At 40.6% G+C, this 21,053-nt stretch overlaps 1 protein-coding gene across 15 annotated transcripts in view; it reads right to left on the bottom strand.

Annotated features, from left to right (window-relative positions):
- Positions 1-21,053, bottom strand: part of RAD51B (RAD51 paralog B) — a 95,150-nt gene that overhangs the window by 22,627 nt on the left and 51,470 nt on the right. For 5 of the 15 annotated variants that reach the window (XM_076065089.1, XM_032947814.2, XM_032947812.2 and 2 more), the window contains 3 exons: positions 15,587-15,653; positions 13,552-13,667; positions 6,116-6,194 (listed from right to left, as the gene is read on the bottom strand). In XM_076065089.1, the coding sequence (XP_075921204.1) occupies positions 6,116-6,194; positions 13,552-13,667; positions 15,587-15,653 (262 nt within the window). Of the gene's footprint in view, positions 1-574; positions 657-6,115; positions 6,195-12,261; positions 12,293-13,551; positions 13,668-15,586; positions 15,654-21,053 lie in introns of those variants that run through there. The other 10 variants (XM_076065093.1, XM_076065095.1, XM_076065094.1 and 7 more) reach the window with 7 other exon arrangements.

A 21,053-nucleotide genomic window follows, 5' to 3' on the forward strand; every position in this document is an offset into this window, starting at 1 on the left:
AACTCCCTTTCGGGGTTTGGAAGTCATGGTGAGCATTTTTTTCCGTGCTCAATAACATGAAAGGGCTGGATGGCAGGATGTTTCTACTTTTGGGAAAGCAATTCCAATGCAAATTAAGAAATATATTGTCATTGCTGTGTACCACGATGAAAAATACAGGACCAAAATTAAACACTACATTAAATGGACAACAAAATGTTACTCGAACAATAAAATGGAGTAAATGTTTGTGTGGAGGTAAACAAATATTTTGTGGTTTAAATCTCAGGAAATAAAATATTTATAAAGTAAAATTTGTCTTCCACATGAACTCGTTTATCCATGGAATATATGCCTACAGAAGTTTAACTTCTCTAAAATTTACTTTTTGTGGTCAGGAAAATATATAATTTCAAACAAACAAGTATACATTAAAATATTTTTTAAAATCCCAAAACAACAGAAAGTGGCTCAACTAGCGGTCATCCCCCAGTCGTGAAAAATTAGATTAGACCGAAGGAAAAAGACGAAGAAAGGGAGACTAAGACGCGGAACGCATTCTTAATGCAGAACTTTTAATTCACTTTTGACTTGCCATGGGTGTGAAGCAAAGGGGGCGGGAGCCGGTGAGGCAGGGGGCCGGTAAGGCGTGATACATCTCTTATTGGCAAAGCCTGCTGGGTACAGATGGGCAAGAGCACAAGTCAGAGAGCATAGGTCATACCCCAATCATCACTAGGGGGTTGACTAATTAAATTAAGGAGTCAAGAAAGACTGCCACTGTGCACTGCTGTGGCATTCATCAAGCCCCTCCGTGTTGAGTGCCAGAGCACTAATGCTGGTGTGAGCACATGCACTCAAGAGCTGAAAGCACATGACACAGCATCTGTGGAAAAATGGCACTGGCACAGTCCTGCCATGCCTTCCTTTCTCTACTATGCTCCAGCAGGAACATCAGATGGATCACCAACAGTTGGCTGCCTGGTTGTTTTGCAAAGCCAGGAAAAAAACAAAGAATAATTAATGCTGAGAGAGGGCGGTGGGGTGGGGCTGCAGAATGAGGGCCGCTAGGCTGACTGACGCGCTACCTTGCCACTGGCGTGGCCTGCAGTGGGCAAGGTTTGACCCCGGCGCACATGGTCAGCCAGGGATTAGCTGGGCAGTAACAATCCAAATGCATTAATGTAAGCATACGTGGCTGAACCACTGAAGCACTTTACGTACCACTAAGTAAAGCAACTGCGGCAACAATGCACGAGACAAAGGCAGCGCTGTGCTGAGCATGCGTACCCGCTCATATGCGCATGTGACGGCGCTTGAGAGACTTTATAAAAGCGTGCGCCGCATAACCTTGTGTGCGTGCACATGTGAAAGTATCCCATGTGTTTATGTGCAATATGAAGGCCTGTGAAATGTGTTGCTCATGAGCAGCGGCGACACGATTGACAGCAAGGAGAGGGCTCAACAGATGACAGCCAATGAAACTGGCAGCAAAAACTTGGATTCCGCAGCTGTTATTAAAACAGAGGAGCATTTGTGTTTCTTTGACGGCTCGTTTCTGCCTCACAGGACAGAAGATGAAGGCTGGCGCGCTGCACTGGCACGCACATGGTCGAAGAAGTGTGGCTATGCTGCAGAGACGCAAGCGGCACATTCGCATGCCTCGCTTGCATACCCTCGGCACATGCAAATGTGCTTAATAGACTGAAAGGGCAGTTAAGATGAAATCTCAGCTATCTCACCCATCTAACCACAAGATGGGCCTGAAATAGTCTTACTGGTTTCGGTACACTCAAACAAAACATGAGCAAGCAAGAAAAACGCATGGAAGCACAAGTAGAGGACCACAAAAATATATGCAAACAAACAACACAGACATTTGCCAGGGTTTTCGACTGAAGCACATAGGACCCTTACTCCGCAGAGGTGCTTTCTGTACAGATCCGCAGCAGCACGGTATTTTTTGTTACGACCAAAATTCAGAAAGCATGGGGTGCGGTTCGCAGCTGCACACGGGGATTGCAAAAGCACGATGTGCGCACCAGGCCGTGCCCAGACTCCACACGCTGCAACAGACCACTCCTATTCATGTGGATTCTGCACAGCCGCGCACTGATTGGCTGTGGACGGGGAGCCGTTGCGTTTGGAAGACAATGACACGTGCACTCGCACGATAGGCCTCGGAGGGCTGCCTCGCTTCTCCCTCCTTTTATCTAGAAAACATTTCGGTTTACGAAACTCTACTTGAACAAGATTTGTAGTCCAGACTCTGCACTAGCCACTGGTACAGTGTATTTCACCATATTTAAGTGAGTATCGTAATCTATTGGTGAGTATAATACTCATGTATAGTTTTACGTTGCAGAATTATACAGCATTTAATTCTCTGTTTGAGTTTTGAATGTTAAGGAGTGAAAATATTGGGTCTGGGGAGGGGGCCTGAAGGGATCTAGGACATAACCCCCCCCCCCCCTTTATTATGTCAAACTGGGTTCCCTCTGCACGGATTCCCTCCGCACGGCCTTGTCTGAGAAAGCATCCTCCCCCCCCCCCCCGTGCAGAGCGAGGGTCAGTTATATTGCTTGTTGCAGATTTTAGCGTTGGACTTAATTGCCGAATAATGTACCTGCTTATTAACTCGATGCTTAACATAACTTAAAGCTGTAAATATGTAAGTGAACACCGTGCAAAACGGGATGTAAATCAATGGTATTGTTACCAGCTGAAATAAATATGAAAAACAGTATAAGAAGAGATTATTTTCTGGGGGAAAAAAAAATATGGCAAAAAATTTCAAATGTAACATCTTAACTTATTTCTTTACAATTGTTTATACTCAAAAGCGTAGTTTATCAAAGGTAATCTGAATGAATATGTTTAGTTCATTGTTTTAACCAACAAACAACATTCCCACCCTTTAACACCACTCTGTGTACTTGAATACTGAAAACACTTGTGGATTAAAAATACAAGCCACTGGCTTTTAAAATAAATCAGATCTGCCTTAACAGCAGTGCCAATTCATCTAGGATTACATTCAACTTTTTTATGTACTTGCTCACAAAAAGTACATAAAAAAGGATGAAAAGGAAGTAGTGCGATGAGAATCACAAGATTACGTGAAAAAGCAAAAAACAAAATAGCCATATAATCCAGCATGCATACAAAACAAATAGGAAGCTTTAATGTTGAAGTTGGACATGTGATAAGGAATGCAGGTATTTCTGTACAAAAGCCTGGTAATCAGGCCAAACATAGTTAAATTCCATGCACAGATGGGAGAGTGGAGGGATTTTCATGTCAATACAAACCTCCAGGTCCTTTTACTCTGAACTAAGTCCAGCAGGCTCATTAAAATGCTTCCTCAGGACCCTTAAGGAGGGATTAATGGAGCTTTAACAATACAATTCCAACAAAAAAACTTGTCCTTCAAGCTGATCTCCACAAGAAAAGCAGATTTCTTAACGACATAATCTGAAAACATTTTAAAACGAAAACTTGAAGGGATACCGTGAAAGCAGAAGAATGTTCGAAAACAATTTTGGCACCAAAGTACAGTGTGGTTCAATTGTGAATTTTAGAACTTCACAAGAGTAACAGTATTGGCTCTTGTGTATATGACATCCTGAATGATGCAAGGAGACTTGTTAATTAGCATAATCCAAGAGAGGTAAGGATCTAGATTTTTCCAGCATAAAAAGCGAATGCAAACTGCAATAATGAGCAGAATGAGCCCTCTTTACGCAGACTTCAATTGATCCCAAGAATTGTGCACAAAAGCACGTCTGTTAAAGCATCCAGGCCGGAACTGGCAATTAAACTGAGGCTCGGATGTTTTTTGGCAGAGACTGAATAACAAACCGCGTGGACACACGTGAGGTCGACCCTGTGGCCTTGTGGTGTGAATGTCTGGTCTGGGTGGGTGGGTCATGCGTTCCCACTCTCCCAGGCACTGCTCAGAGGCCCCATTAAAAGTGTTTGGCAACTGCATCCCCCGCTTGGGTCTTGGCACCACTACAAGGTGAGTTTGGAACTTTCAAAAAATGTTAATTATATTGTAATAAAGGCAAGTCATTGTATGACACAGTATGCTGCACCGTTTTTTTTGTCATGTAATGGGAAAGGGTAGCATTGAACTTAATATAAATTTTACCCTGTGTATGTCTTTGTGCATGCAGCACTAGTATGCGTGTACGACATATATGTTTTTATATAACAAGAAATCCAGGATCTGCTGTGACTGTGTTCCCTGCACAGAATCCTTGCTGGGAGTTAAGAAAGGCCATGCAGGGGCTACATTGTGTGTTGAGCCGCTTCAACAAGTGGAGTGTAATTCTGGAAGTGCAACTGAATGAAAAAAATAAAATTTCATTCAACCAGCAAGAGCTAAATGATTTCAACAAAATACAAGCCACACAAAGACAGGAAAATCAAAGAGGTAGAAAAGAGGTTTTAAAAAAATCTCCATTTGTTGGCAGTAGGGGTGAATTAAATGATCATATTACAAACATGTTGCTGGTGATGAATAGTCATATCTATTTTAAATATCCATTAAATATGGTGCACCTAACATAACCACATGCGTGAATGTTGGTGCACATACTAGAAATTCATATTTAGTTATGCATATTAATTCAACGTTCGAGATGATAAAGTTTCAATACAGCTGCAGAAAATTAACCAAATATCTGTAAACAGATTTCATAACGATGTTGAACTATGTAAAACTTGGCAAATGCACCACAAGTGATGAACGAGCATGTTAAAGGACCCTTTAGATGACCATGTTTTCTTTTTACCTAATAATACGGGGATACAAAAAAACTTGTTTAAATCCACTTACGCAACAAAATAGTATGGCAACTAGCCACACTTTTGGCTTTGCTTAGTAAAAATAAAGGAGTAGCTTCAACAAAAATGTAAAGAACACCAATCAACGTCAACCGAGCAGCTGCTTACTCTTGCATTGGCATCTGTTGCTTTATGCTGAATTGTGTATGGTTATATTTCTTCAACCTTTCCTAAAATGTAATTTTCTACTAAATTACTTAGCACTGTGTAATGTGCAGGCTTCTGGATTCAGTGGCTGGCCTTGACAAACAATGGGATGAATTGGTCAAAGCCTCTTCCCTACGGAGGCTAGTATATTAACAAAACCAAAAAAGGAAGAGGCTATAAAGTGCTCATTTTTATTACACAATTTACGGTGGTATTGTGACTGAGGCCGACTTATCCCAAACTACCCTGCTTAAAATGTTTGCTTCCTGGCATTGAAAGGGTTAATAAAGGTCACCCGCCGCCACCCCCCCCCCCCCCCCATTGTGAAGTTTGTTAAAGTGTCATTTTGGGGTTCCTTTTGTGTCCGCTGATCCGGCAGTTCCTTTGCCATCAAGGGTGGAGGGGGGGGCTCTCTCTTTGTTTATTCAACAGGCTATTCCGCTGACCAGTGACAAAGCCAGGCAATTTAAATAAGGGGAAAGCTGCACAAGAGGCTCTATCCCAACCTCATTTGAATACCACTGCTTGACCTGCACGGCAGAGCACGGAGAGGCGAAAATGGAGCTATGAGGCAGGGGCCGCAAAGTCCAAAACTAAAGCGGCAGAGGAGGGGGAGTGCCAGAACTTGATGAGGATGTGGGGGAAGGGTTTTAGATAACGATTGGAGAATGATAGTGATGGAAGATAACATGAGCTCAACTTAGAAATATCCAGAACAAAGAACTGACAGAGGATGGTCAATCAATATGAAATGCAAAACCATGAGAAGGCAATTTCAATAATCTCATTGTAAAGTGAACAAACAAAACAAGGTTTGTTCATATTCTTGGTTCTTTTGGTAAAGTCACATAGAAGGGAAACAATACAATAATAAAAATATAAAACAAAAAAATTCTCACGACGTTTCGACTGCAATTTTCTTGTTGTGGTTTTCACACCTGATGATGATTGTTTGTGTTGCAGTCGAAACATCGTGAGAATTTTACTGTTTTATATTGTTATTATTTTATTGTTTCCCTTCTACGTGACTTTACCGAAAGAACCAAGAATAGGAATCCCTGCAGTCACGAAAGCTTTAAATCAAAATTTAAGGTTTGTTCAGTACACACTTGAACATTGTGGTCCAAATGTATCTTACCTTCCAACACAAGTCCCGAGCCTTGAATGGAGAAAACAAATCCAGAATAGGAAGCCAGGGGTGATTTCACTATCAAAATCTGGGGGGGGGGGGTGTAGGGGTGGAAACGAAAGAATAGAAGCACACTCAACATATTGTTATATAAATGTACTTCGTTGGATTTTGTTTTACAAATGTTAATGTGCTGCAATAAGACGATCAGAACATGTTATTGTCAAAGCTATATTGCACACCTAATATTAAGCAGTTCTGATAGACATGTTTATGCAAAACAAAAGTGTGTATAGCTTAAACGTTAAAGAATTGATACTTATTTTTTATGCAATATAATTTGTACAAGTTTTTGCAGCGCTGGAAAGCATTACACTATAGCAGGCACATTTGAATATATTTTTGGATAACACAACAACACGTATCAAGTCTTTAGCGTAAATAAAATTCCATGTGGTAATTTCAAAAGGGTGTGGTCTAGAGTAATGTAAACCAGCTGAAGAGCTGGAATCTTTTGGTCTGCGCTAAACTTTCACACATGCTTATTTACTGCCAACATTCCTCCCCCAGTTTTATGCTTCTGCTGAAGCTGCCGTGATTGAATGCAACCGTTCGGAATGTTTATTCATATATTCTAAACGCTGGCAAATTCTGCGACCACTGGGTGCCGTCATACATTTTAAAAACTTCAGATAATCACAATAAACGAGTTTCAAAACGTGGAATGCTGACACTGATACCTCTAATTTTACATAAAATTAAAGCACAAGTAATGGTAAATTATTCCCAGGTGCATGTGTGTACTCATTAACAATTTATATTCCAGTACTTGGATTAAGGGTTTCCTAAAACACTTTGCATGCTAATGAATAGTTGCCTGCTTAAACCCATAATCTATTAACACAAAATATTGACATTATATCTTGTCATAAGATATACTGCATATTAGGAAGTTAACATTTTACTGCAATCACAACAGCATGGCACAACATTTTTTCTCTAAATCGATCTGATGAAGTATTAAGGATTTGGTCACTATGCTTCATTGCCAATGAGAGGACACAAATTGCCATAACTATGAGAGCCAGGCATCGCAATAACTTGTATACTGCAGATAATTTTACCGTACCCACTTTTATTTGGCTGACTTAAGTGCAGTTCTTTTTTTGTTATTCTGACTTAAAGAATGTTGGTATGACATTACAGACGTGAGAAGCTGTTGATACAAAATACACATTGTATCATCAGCTTAGTAGATTAGGGCTGTCCTTACTTGCATTTCGTTTTAATGTATAAGACAATCTCATAAAGATAACTTTAAAATATATAAATATAAATCAGCCACAATATAAATAATCCATAAATAAGATGACACATCTTAGCTGAGCCTCCTTCAAAGTAGTTTAAATTGAAAAGTGAGAAATGCATATATATTGCAGCCTAGACTGGGTTCCTACATCCAATTCTCCAACACGTGTGACCGTGGACACAGGAATATAACAGATGTCCCAAACAATGTACTCTGTGAATTACTGCACCAAATGCTCTTGCTTTTAATATAAATTTCACCGACATAAATACAAAACAAAGTTACCGATGCATGTATATGGCATCACCGATGAGAATAACGTGAAAAGGGGTTGGAGGGATCATACTCGCAAGTTAGTGAAGTGCTTTTAAACGGCAGTCTCCAGGGAGTGGTGTGGGACAGACAGGCCACGACCGCCAACTGCCGATCAGTTGGGAATGATTAGTGGCCAGATGGACAAAAATATACGACATACGTCAACAACTGCTGACCAACCGCCTTGGGTTTGACCCAGATATCACACATGTATTATACAATTATAAATAATTATTTATCATTGTACGTGTAACAAACTTGGGCAATACAGTGAGGGAAAATGTATTTGATTACCCTGCTGATTTTGTACGTTTGCCCACTGACAAATAAATGATCAGTCTGTAATTTTAATGGTAGGTTTATTTGAACATTGAGACAGAATAACAACATCCAGAAAAACGCATGTCAAAAATGTGATAAATTGATTTGCATTTTAATGAGGGAAATAAGTATTTGACCCCTCTGCAAGACATGACTTAGTACTTGGTGGCAAAACCCTTGTTGGCAATCACAGAGGTCAGACGTTTCTTGTAGTTGGCCACCAGGTTTGCACACATCTCAGGAGGGATTTTGTCCCACTCCTCTTTGCAGATCTTCTCCAAGTCATTAAGGTTTCGAGGCTGACGTTTGGCAACTCGAACCTTCATCTCCCTCCACAGATTTTCTATGGGATTAAGGTCTGGAGACTGGCTAGGCCACTCCAGGACCTTAATGTGCTTCTTCTTGAGCCACTCCTTTGTTGCCTTGGCCGTGTGTTTTGGGTCATTGTCATGCTGGAATACCCATCCACGACCCATTTTCAATGCCCTGGCTGAGGGAAGGATGTTCTCACCCAAGATTTGACGGTACATGGCCCCGTCCATCGTCCCTTTGATGCGGTGAAGTTGTCCTGTCCCATTAGCAGAAAAACACCTCCAAAGCATAATGTTTCCACCTCCATGTTTGACGGTGGGGATGGTGTTCTTGGGGTCATAGGCAGCATTCCTCCTCCTCCAAACACGGCGAGTTGAGATGATGCCAAAGAGATCCATTTTGGTCTCATCTGACCACAACACTTTCACTCAGTTGTCCTCGGAATCATTCAGATGTTCATTGGCAAACTTCAGACGGGCATGTATATGTGCTTTCTTGAGCAGGGGGACCTTGCCGGCGCTGCAGGATTTCAGTCCTTCACGGCGTAGTGTGTTACCAATTGTTTTCTTAGTGACTATGGTCCCAGCTGCCTTGAGATCATTGACAATATCCTCCCGTGTAGTTCTGGGCTGATTCCTCACCGTTCTCATGATCATTGCAACTCCACGAGGTGAGATCTTGCATTGAGCCCCAGGCCGAAGGAGATTGACAGTTATTTTGTGTTTCTTCCATTTGCAAATAATCGCACCAACTGTTGTCACCTTCTCACCAAGCTGCTTGGCAATGGTCTTGTAGCCCATTCCAGCCTTGTGTAGGTCTACAATCTTGTCCCTGACATCCTTGGAGAGCTCTTTGGTCTTGGCCATGGTGGAGAGTTTGGAATCTGATTGATTGATTGCTTTTGTGGACAGGTGTCTTTTATACAGGTAACAAGCTGAGATTAGGAGCAATTCCTTTAAGAGTGGGCTCCTAATCTCAGCTCGTTACCTGTATAAAAGACACCTGGGAGCCAGAAATCTTTCTGATTGAGAGGGGGTCAAATACTTTTCCCTCATTAAAATGCCAATTAATTTATAACATTTTTGACATGCGTTTTTCTGGATTTTTTGTTGTTATTCTGTCTCTCACTGTTCAAATAAACCTACCATTAAAATTATAGACTGATCATTTCTTTGTCAGTGGGCAAACGTACAAAATCAGCAGGGGATCAAATACTGTTTTCCCTCACTGTAACTCAATAATAACAGTGGGCAGAATATTGCACAAATCAGTCTAGCACAATCGCTTCAGAATGTTCAAAAACCGTTTTGCATCCATTTTAGTGATATGCCATAGACATTTTTGCTCAATAGTGCACACAATGTATTTTTTTGTGGTTAACTCATGTGGATTCCTGAATATCATGTCGTTTTCAAGTAATCGTCTTCTTCTTCTTTGGTATGGCTCATATAGATGCAGAGCAACAACTACAATTTCAGATTCAGGTGGTCAAGCCAGACTCGAGATTTCACAGAAAAGAATCTCAAACGGATATTGCTAATACCAGAGGTGAAAAGATTCAAAAGCCCCTACCCCATACGTAACAAACAAAAAAGATTTATGGTCAATTACGAAAATAAAAATATATTACGTACATCATTTGAACCTCAGATATTCTTAGAGTAAAGATTACACTGCAACAGGACACTGAATTGCATTGGTATGGAAGAAAATATGAAATGTGCGTGTTAATCACACGTAAAGCACAATCCTCATGAAGCAACTGGAGTGCTATTCAGGGTTCATATTAAATGGGAAGAGAGAGTTTAAAAAAAGCTTTTTGAAAGCAAAGTAAGAGTATTTTTTTAAGGTGTTAAACTTAGTGCTCGACTGTGGTCAATGCTGAATTCCCGAGACAGGGGTGACATGGGATGTTTGACTCCCAATTCATGTTACTGGGGGGGGGGGGGGGGAGAAGGGTGCCAGTAGTCATGAGTGAAGCCGTGGAGTGTGGTTGATCACCCGCTGCGTGTCCTTGGGCAGGAAACATTGCGTGCGGTCGCCCTGGCAAAACGCAGAGGCTGTTTCTAAATGTGTCAACGTTCACTGCCTGAGCTGCACGAGTTGAGCTATGAATGTTGATTTATTGCAATAAGAAACTCAATGTTTTTACACAACCTTTTCACGAAACTTGCTATCACTTGTGTGTCCGTGTCATCGCGTAGATAGATTTTTTTTTTCCCCCATACCAGGCATCAAAATCATCTATTGGGCTAACAATGTCTTGTTTTATCACAATCACAAACATGTATATGGGCAAAAATAGCAATTGCATTAACACTTAATACTCTTCAAACAACTGTAATCGGCTATTCATTGTAACAAAAAATGGGTGTTAAATTTCCAGTTTTAAAATGATTATCGGCACGAATAATACCTACTGCTCATCTGCTCTCAAACAACACCAGGAGATGTTTGGAAGTTGACAGCCTTTGAATTCATGCAAATTCTGGGTGGGGAGGGGGGTCAAAATTCACACGAGCCGGAGCTGGAAATTGGCGGGAAAGTAGATAAAAAAAACACACGTGTGGGTGGAGACCTACGGGGGGTTGGAGGCGGGTTAGGAGGGGGATGGGGAAGCCGCCCATTGTTGTTGAGCCCATGTGGCTCCAGGCGGCCCAACTGCTCTTAACGGCCGAGCGCTGGGGCCTGGGCCAGTCGGGAGAAATAAACCCGCCTCGCCACTCGTGCGCCCGCAGACGGCAGGTCGCTTTTATTCGGTGATTACGCAACGTGTCTACGGCATTAATTCTCTCCGTTAATAAAAAGGGATGACCGAAAGTCACCACATTGTCCTGCGAGTGCAGTGTGCGTTGCGAGAGGTATAGGGTGGTGACAAGTCTTGTATCCAAGTCAAGGCTGTTACCCATTACTTTTGTTTTTATATAAGGTTATCTAAGCGCGGTATTGCTTTATTGCCGTCTTCCCTTGTTATTAATGTACATTTTGCATGTCGAATTAGCAGTAATGTATACAATGGTGTCTATCATGGTTCATAAATTGCTGTATATGTATACCAACTCTTGTGCACAATGTAACACAAGCCTATGTTTATTTATATGCAGAAACATTACCCTTCCAAAAAATATCACTTTCTCACAGATTACCAAAAGTGAAACGTGTGTACAGTATGCACACAATTTAACTTAATTGAACAATTGTCCGGAAACAACTAAAACACTACCGCCGTTAAGGACACATTGATTACGAGAGTCAGAACATGAATGCCATTGGTGGGGGCTACACGTTGCCTGGGACATTTGTACGACACCCTCGAATCATGCCCCTCACTCGCACTTGTAATCATTGTTTTACTCCATTTTTCCTAATCCCGTGATGTGTCAACACAGACCATCAACCTGAGAAAATTGTTCCCTCTCCGCTGTATTTATACCATCTTAGGGGCACCATTTTTGGACATGTCAGCATCCTTATGCCACATTGCACAAACGTGAATATTTATTGGATCTTTACGTGTAAATATTTGCGGAAATATGTTTCATTCACAAAAATGTTAAGCTGGCCATCAGTGCACCCCGTACCACAGTGTTGTTTGAAATATATTCAGGAATTACTCGTGACCAAGCCAGGTACAATGAGTCACAAATTCAATACATGAATTAGCTTTGGTCATGTGACGTGAGCTTGAAAAAATTGTGAATGAAACAAGGCCATGAAATCCTGCATCTATTGTGCTTTACCTTTAAAAGGTGGCTACAGTATTTTTAGTCATAAACAATACCCTTACGACTGTGTGACTATCACCCCAGTGGGCTTCACAAACGCTTTTAAAATACATATATTTCACCAATGTAACACTGGAAGATGCTGCACCCATGCCTACCAGCAACACAGGTGGTTCTCATCAGTGTGTTTATTCAGTTGTCAGCCTTGAGGGGGCAAGGGGTGAGAAGAGTGGAAAAATGTTTTTCTGTCTGAAAGTCTCTCCTTTTAGTCAGTAAAAACAATAACAATCACACAGCAAGCCTGATCCACATCAGCTGAGACTGCAAAATCCAGCACAGGATGTCTTGTTATTAAAGGAGACCATTTTTTTTATTGGAAAATGTTTTTTAAAAAGGCAGCCACATAAGCTGCATAAGAACTGTTTCACCCAGTAGTGAATGCTACTTAATTCTGCTTCAGAACACGCGCTGTGAAGATGTATGCACACAGCCATATGCGCAATAACATCACTAACCCTAAGCATTATGCCCAGGTTTCAAAAAAATCCAAATGGTAATATGTAATTTGATTAACATTTTTATAAAATATGAAGCTGAAAACATACTATTCATGGACTATGCAATAGATCACCGTTAAATTAAATTATTACGGTATCAAAGGAGTTGATGACCTAATATCGTATACTAGTATATGTACTACTAACAATAGATACGTTAATTGTACTTGTGCACCGCTGCCAATGCAGCATCACCAAATAATTTAAAAACCACATGTTTTTCTCCTTTAAAATAATTACCATTAAAAATGTATGTATGCTCAGGCATACAAATACATTAGTTCAGCAGTGGCTTCAAATACGTATGTGTGTGTCATTAATATGTATTATTACTATTATAATAAGATGTGGTGTTATGTGCACACAGTGGAGGTGATGCAATAAACCAATTGAATGGGATGTAGGCGTTGGGCAAAGCTGCAAGAACTAGAACATGATAATCCAGTGAGCTGTTTGATATTTTTTTTTAAAATAAGGTATGACTATGCAAAACCCTAACTCCTCATTCTGAGTTATGAATAAACATCTCTTGAGATTTACATTAATTCATTATGCCCTCTGGTATGTACATAATAAACACATGGACAGTATTTTATGCAGAATAATGGATGGAAGGTGAACACCAAAAGTGAGGGATGAGGTGATACCAGGATTCAGGTTAGGGCCAGAGATATGGCGAGTGGTAGGGGCTGGTTGGCGAGTGTGGTTAGGCTTTGGCTTGGCTAGTTTATTAAGATTAGAGATTGCCTTAGAGTTGGCTAGTGTGCTGTACGCCATAACAGTTTTCACTGCACCCCATTACACAGTGAGGCCGTTTCACATTTTTCATTGAATACTTTGTGTTCGATTTCAAGCCATTTGACACACAGTGGCTAGAAAGGCCTGCGATGTCACAGTTGTCATCACCTGCCGGCGCCGCTCGTCCAGGTATTGCATGATGAGTCGAGTGTTCACACAGTGACTCCACGTGTTGCCCAGGGCTGCAGTCACATAGCCATCGCCAGACATCTCCTTCTCGCCAGCTACACGGACAAGATGCCATGTTACGTATCATAGATGGTTGATTGCATCTCCGTTAAATACAGTACTGCCTCGAGGGCATGATAATATACAGGATTCATATTCTTTTTGTTTCGTGGTTCATTCCCACATTGGATTTGTCTTTGTTTACAGCCCGCAGCCAAGACTATGCAAATGTCACAGTGACAAATCAAATAGACGAAGGGGTTTTCTCAGCTAATTCCTTTTGTCACCGTGGAAAGAGAGGTTTCTTCCTGTGAAATACATTGAGGTCTCAGGCTAAGGGCTTAGCTCAGTTCAAACAAGTTCATATTAGTTATCTTTGGGCATCTGGTAAACAACTGAACAAGCAAAGTTTATAACACGAGTGCCAATACACAATCTGCACCAACTATATTGACAGTGCTCGTTATCCGTCAGTTGTGCTAGAGTGTTTGTTTTCGGGCTGCCCCTCCATATTGTGTCTGCTCCGCGAGTCAACAGGCCCTTTGGTCCAAGATTGTGGGTCAAACCCTGCAGTAAACGGTGTGTGGCCCAAAACGCAGGCTGCGATGTATCCCGACAAGAGGTAACCGCAGCTATATGATTGACGTCCACATTCACAAGTGAGATTAACGCATTTTACTTAAATCCATCAAATTGTGTGTCAGCTGTATTGCCATCATACATATTTTTTTTTTACCGGGGGAAGAAGACAATACATTTTGACTATCTGGTTGGCTCACGGGGTGCATTAACCGGCGAGAACAGTGAAATGTTGTTGAACAGTCTCTAAGCTCAAAAAATAAGTATGTTTTTTCGTAATGTTATTTTATCCAACTGCACATGACCATATGGGCATACATTGTCACCCTAGTCACCAGAGCAAAGGAAATTTGATGTCTCAAAGACCTCCAACCTAAACTAAACTCTTAAAATTATGTTTTATTTTACCAGATAAGACCCACTGAGCTAAAAAGCTCTTTTTCAGAAGCGATCTGGCCACAAACGATAGCTCAACAAAGTGGCTTATCACGTGGAATTTTGAAACAGCTAAGTACTCCAAAAACATGTTTCTGAATGTGGAGGGAAAAACCAGAGGACTCGGATAAAAATCCACACGACCACGGGGAGAACATGCAAACTCCAAATATACAGGCGTCAGGGTCGGGATCGAACCCACAACCACCTGTATACCAGGCAAGGTATTTAACATCTCGTCACCACGGCAGTAAACCTAAAATATACAACGAAGTAAAATGAAGTATACAACTACTATACTGTATATGACTGGGTGGTTCAATATATTTCAAAGAGGGAACCCTTGAAAGTACACGCATACATTTGCTGCTTTATTTTATTCTGACACGTGTTACCTCACCTTTTTACCTTAAAGTCAGTGACTGTAGGTCACTGTGACATTGCTGAGTGTGTTTATAAATATTTGTCTAAATATAATAATACATACAAATACCATACGCCTTTAGCTTGTAGTTATTTTTAGAAACGATACATATTTAATGCAATGTCAGCATTTCCAATTTTAAAGGGTGTCAGCATGAATGTGTATACATGTATAGTCACAAGTCTGTTTGAATTGAGTGCATGCAATGGTTTCACTGTGTTTCAGTGCATCCGTGTGCCTGTGTATACGTTTGGGAAATGCCAAGTGCAACCGGCACGCTTCCCGTAGCTGAAAGTTCGCGTGTGAGGGGATAATAGTCGGAAACGCAAGCAAGTGCCAGAGAAAACCCTTCCGAGCCCCTGCAGGAAACCCAGCTGTGACGCAAAAACCTCCTCGGTCCCGTGAAAACAATACAAAACATTCACTTGGCAAGCAAATGGAAACAAATATATGCACTGTGGGTGAATTAAATGACTCTGCGTTTAATAATATAATCAGGAGGGTTTCATGTTGCCTTTATTTTCTTTACGTGTTTACCTTCATTCACTGCATGAGAGCCAGCTCGACCTTTGAACCGCGTTGTAATCTGATTGGTGAGCACCACCTGTGGGACAAAGGACAGTTCTGGTCAGTCAGAAAAGCATAATAGGAGGAACAAAGAGTTATCCAAACCTTACCATGGGGTTGTAGATTATTGAAGCAAACTCAGATTGCAATTGTTATCTAAAATACAAGCCCTGTGCATACACAGCAGGTAGCTATTTGTCGAGCAAAATTACTTCGCTCAATCTCCACTCCAATATGTTTGCGTATTTAGCAGGACAGCTGTAATCCACATTCTATGGTACACAAATGAGGGCAAATCACGGTGTTGGCCTGTCAGTCAGCAGAAACTGAAGCTGTAGATAATACCATTTGAGGCCTGTTATCCAGCCACAGACCAGCAGGTCAAAACATCTAGCTGCAAGATGATAAATATGTTACTGTGAGATAGCAGGCGCTGAAAGCGCCATTGTACAGAACAAGTTTATAGCATGCTGATGGTCATTCGTTTCTCAATCCGCTTGAGAATGCTGAGTTTAAAAATAAAAATAACCCAAAATGTAAATGATTACAAGAGAGGATTGATACCACAATATCAAACTTTGTCCTCGTCATCTTGTCATGCAATTAGGCCTAGTTAAAGTTTCACCCTTTCAGCTGCAGCTATAAATGTTGATGCTTGTTATGAACCTCTGCAAAAACACAACGAATAGGTGATACCATTTGCTTAGTGCATTGTCAGAAGTACTACTTATAAAAAATGCAGGTTATTTCCCCCCCATAAAACATAAAGGCAGAAACACGTAAACAATTCTGAAAGACTAAACGACATGCAGCATGAGAGGCTTTAAACATGGCAAGTAACATTCGCTGCTTAATAAATTCCAACACATCGTATGTTTACACAAGCTAGAGGCAAAATTGAAGAATTTAAATTCAAACTCGCAATCATAAACAATGTAATCGCACTTTGATGATAAGTTGTATAAATAGCATACCTCCACTCAAAATTGTAATTATTTAGGAAAGTTTAGAATGCATATATTTCATTATTTAACCAATGATAGATTATCTGGGTTTTCTCTTACTTTAATAGTATGGTCGTGCTAGCGATGTGATTCATGCCAATTCCTATGGGAGGAAACCAGTCCCTTGGAGAACACCCATGCATATAAGGAGATAATACTAAAACTTTACAGGAAGAATTTAAAAGTAAATAAAAACATGTACAGCAAAGTGCACGTATTTTTTTGCGATTACAAAAAAATTAGCAGTATTGTAAGCGTCTTGAACGAAACGGGTACCACCCATGCGACACTGGACAGTATACACACAAGCACACAAGACACGCTGACGCACACACAATCCACAGATGCGGCAGAGATACGGTACATAAAGCTTAACTGCCATCAGGCAAGCAGGTGACCCACACAGCACGAAGGTGGGGGCAATGGAAAAACCCGAGGCTGTGTAAACACCGTGGCTTTGTTTATCAGGCACTTGTGTGCTCTGCAAGCCAGCCCAGGATCCAAGGTCAACCCCCCCCCCAAAGCGACCCACACCCATCCTCTACAGAGCTACAAGGCTTACTACCTTCCCCTTTGCTGAACCCCCCCCCCCCACCGGCATCGACACGTAGCGTTTTTACTCCCATCAAAATCCTGCACTCACTCTCCTCTCCGCCACCATGGAGGAATTTCATAAAGTCAAGACGGAAGCCAAAAATGCCATCGTTAGCTTCGTTTCAGGCTCCTGGAAAGTAAACTCGAGTGTGCGCTCAGGCTCAATACGCCAATAGATCAAAGAGGTACTGTATAAGGTTTTTAACGAACTGTACAAATCTGCCAAAGCTAACTACATACTCGATAATGTTTAAACGCCTCTTGTAATGTGTACAATGAGCAATAACTGTGATCGATGATCTCCACTCATTGGTGAATGCTGATTGATGAAGGCTGATGTTTCTTGGAATGTATACTTCCACCACCTAACTTTACTATGGTGTTTGTGTAAAATAACGCGGAGTCACATTATGTTGATACGTGTGGCCGATAGATTTGCATGCCACAAAGAGGTCTGACCATTGTTATAACAGACACTTGTACAAGTGTACCACGAGCTATGTTTATGAGTACACCAACATACTAGTGATTAAACTTAGCCCAATTAAAGCTTCCACGTAAGGAAATACGGACCCATTGTATAAACTAATCATATTGCTATATTTTTTTCTTATCCTGTAGACACCATATATACGTTCCTGTGTTGGTTGTTACAGATTTGTTTCCCTTGGTCTTCCTCGCAAGAGATGTGTTAGTTAATTGTATTTCCCCTGTTTAATAAAGATGATCTGTATCATTGTGTAATAAGGAAGTTACGTTAACTTTTTGTTGTTTAAATATACTTTTCTAATAAGTCTTAAACACCTAACATTTTAAAATTGATTAAACGCACCTTTAAAAGTACAACTTTCTTTCATGCAATTTTAGAACATTTGAATTTTTTGAAAGTTTTTAACAATTATTTTTATATCTTCATTGTTTGTTTATAATGTGTTCATATTAATGTGGTACAGGTTCAGCTGTGCGTAGGTGCGTGTGAGATGATGAAAAGGGTGTTTTCATAACATGCACTCTCAAATAAAACACATGCTCTACTTCTCACGAGAGGGTCATCATTTGGCTCTTTGACCCTTATATATTTCCAATTATACATAACTATCCTGAACAATGATTATCACGCAAAGTCGAGGGACAATACATACTGTAGAAAAATTACAGCAAAGGAAATGTCATAACAATCGACAGATCAGCAATTGGCGATGCAGTTGGAACAAGAGGGAGGGGGCTGGTGGGGAAAAAAAATGGCAAGCAGGTATTGTTAGACAATTGTGACCTACATTATTTAGGTTAGACTGGCTCACTGCCAAGGCACAGAGTGAAGTCTCACTTGAGGATTACTCAGGTACATTTTAGAAAGAAAAAAAATAGTTGAGTCCACAGACCGAGACGGCGAAGTGAAAAGTTGTGCCTAAAATAAGTTAAACGATGGAAAGGTAGGGGTTTAGTTTAATAATGGTGTGTTAGGGTGGAGTATCAGGTTAATCACGGAAGAGGACAAAAAGAGAATATGACACGCAGCAAGCTTTAATTGATTGCCTTTCACAACACTAGTGTACTGGCCTGTCTGGTTCTACAGTACATGCAAAACACTGTTCCCACCCAACATGTTTCCGGAGACATAATATCCTGCAAGGTGATAACTTGTGAAGTTAATAGGATTTTCACCATTTGTAAGTAAATACTAAACAGGAAATGGGAATAAAAGTGGATTTCGGCTTTATCCACTTTCGCATCGTTTCCACAGCCAGTGGGAACTGCAGTAGAACGATTCTCGCACCTGGCTGGTTCCAAGAGCTTGTGTTCCAACGCAACCCTGCCTGTTCGAAAAAATCCCATGGACGCTCAAATTTCCTGGCGCAGCGCTCTCTGCCTGATCGGTGATGCATGTTCAGAGCCGAGACGAACACAGAATTAGTGTTGATTTAAAGCTTTCGTGAATGCAGGAATTCACATTCTTGGTTCTTTCGGTAAAGTTACGTAGAAGGGAAACAATAGAATAATATTTTAATTATTTTATTTTAAATACTATTTTTATTATTTTATTGTTTCCCTTCTACGTGACTTTACCGAAAGAACCAAGAATACAGAATTAGTCGTGATGTCACAGGTTCAGCGCAAGAGGCGGGACATAGCGTCACGGCATCCAGTTGGTTCAACTTCAATGGCTTTGTTAAATGTCATAAATACATGGTGGAATGTTTAAAAGTAAAACTCGAGATTTTTAAAAATTTGAGATAGTCTATCCTCAAAAATGTTTAAAATCACTTACCGACCTGCTCTACGCATCGGCAAGTGGTAGACTAGGCAGAGGTGGGGGTGAGGGGACAGAGCGGGAGGGGCCAGGGCCACCAATGCAACCTCATGGCTCTTGGAATCGGGATACAGAGGCCATCATGGTATTGGCCACAACTCAGTACTGAACTGGCAGAGCCCAGCTTCATTTGGTCATGGAAAAGAGGCCTCCAGTTTAGAAGGGAATTGACGTACTGGACCGTTTGCATGTGCCCAGTCATCCATAGAAAATCTCCACAAAGCACACGGTTGGGCCTTTCTCTTGCTTTACCACAGCGCAATGCAGGAACAAAGCAAAAAATGATAAACGTTTATTTTGGTGTTTACTGTTCAATCAACAGAAACTGTTTGCGGTAGTAACACGCACTGCTTCATTGTCATTAAAATATTTTTAGTGTCATGCACAATGAAAATATTTTCTTATAGCTTCAGAATTTTTTTCAGTATCTTTTTTTTTACTTCCACGTAATAATGAGTTATGAAAAGCTCACCAACCATTATTTTGAAATGGTTTTTGAATCCTTCAAGACAGTCTGGCCACTCATCCTTTAATTGTACGACCGAGATGTGGTCATAAAGTGTTAGAGAATTAAGGAAAAGTAAAAAAACATTCCAAATTTCCAGACGTGAAAAGTGCATGTAATTGTCTTCATTGCTCGTGCTGACTTTCAACACAAGAGATTGAGATATGTATATGTATTACACAACTGAAAACAGTAATCACTGTGAGAGGAAAAAGTGCCAAGTCATTTAGCATAAATGAGTAATTTGATACTCATACTATGCATTTGTCATGTTAGCAACGTACCATGCTTCAAAGATGACTTTTTAGGAAGTAAATGGAAACAGTGATACGTATATCACCAGACTAGCAGATACCTTGCAGGGTTGAACTCAACGTTGATATGCACGTATAATTATTGATATTAAGAGTTTTCTGCACACCTACACCTATACATGAGCGTGAACAATACTGTATACGAAAACAAATAATGCTACCTTTCACACAACACTGCCTCTTCTTCCGGAGAGAAGTAAAAATATGAAGGTTGTACGAGACTGGGCTTGTGATTATGTGTTTGTCGAGCGAGACTGACATAACTTATTCATCCTAAGAGTTACGTGTGAATGAACAATCCATCAAAAATCTAAAACCAACTATAAAATTACTGTATAGCAGTTTAGAATGAAGGCAACATTTTTACCTTAATATTTTGTGTGGTGCACAGACACGGATATAAACAACTTTTAAAAGGCACTTTTATAATAATTTTCCTATTAAACGTTTACATCTCAATTGTAAAGCTGTGTTTACAAGTTGCGACGCATTGTTAAAACCCCATCCATCTCCCCTGCTCCCATTTAACTGACATTGTGGTGTACATAAATTTTTTAAACGCGTTTACACGAGAACTTGATTTCAAAGTTGCAAGCATCTGCTAGCCTCAAGGGAAACCACACGAACTGCACAGACAAGTGGTCCTCCTCTGCATGTCCAAAACATGCCCCCCTTTTAAATTAATCTACTCGTATGACATCATGAAGGC

The sequence above is a fragment of the Petromyzon marinus genome, chromosome 6 (assembly GCF_048934315.1).
Source record: "Petromyzon marinus isolate PM22_M1 ecotype Great Lakes invasive population chromosome 6, UKy_Petmar_22M1.pri1.0, whole genome shotgun sequence".
In the NCBI taxonomy this organism is placed as follows: domain Eukaryota; kingdom Metazoa; phylum Chordata; class Hyperoartia; order Petromyzontiformes; family Petromyzontidae; genus Petromyzon; species Petromyzon marinus.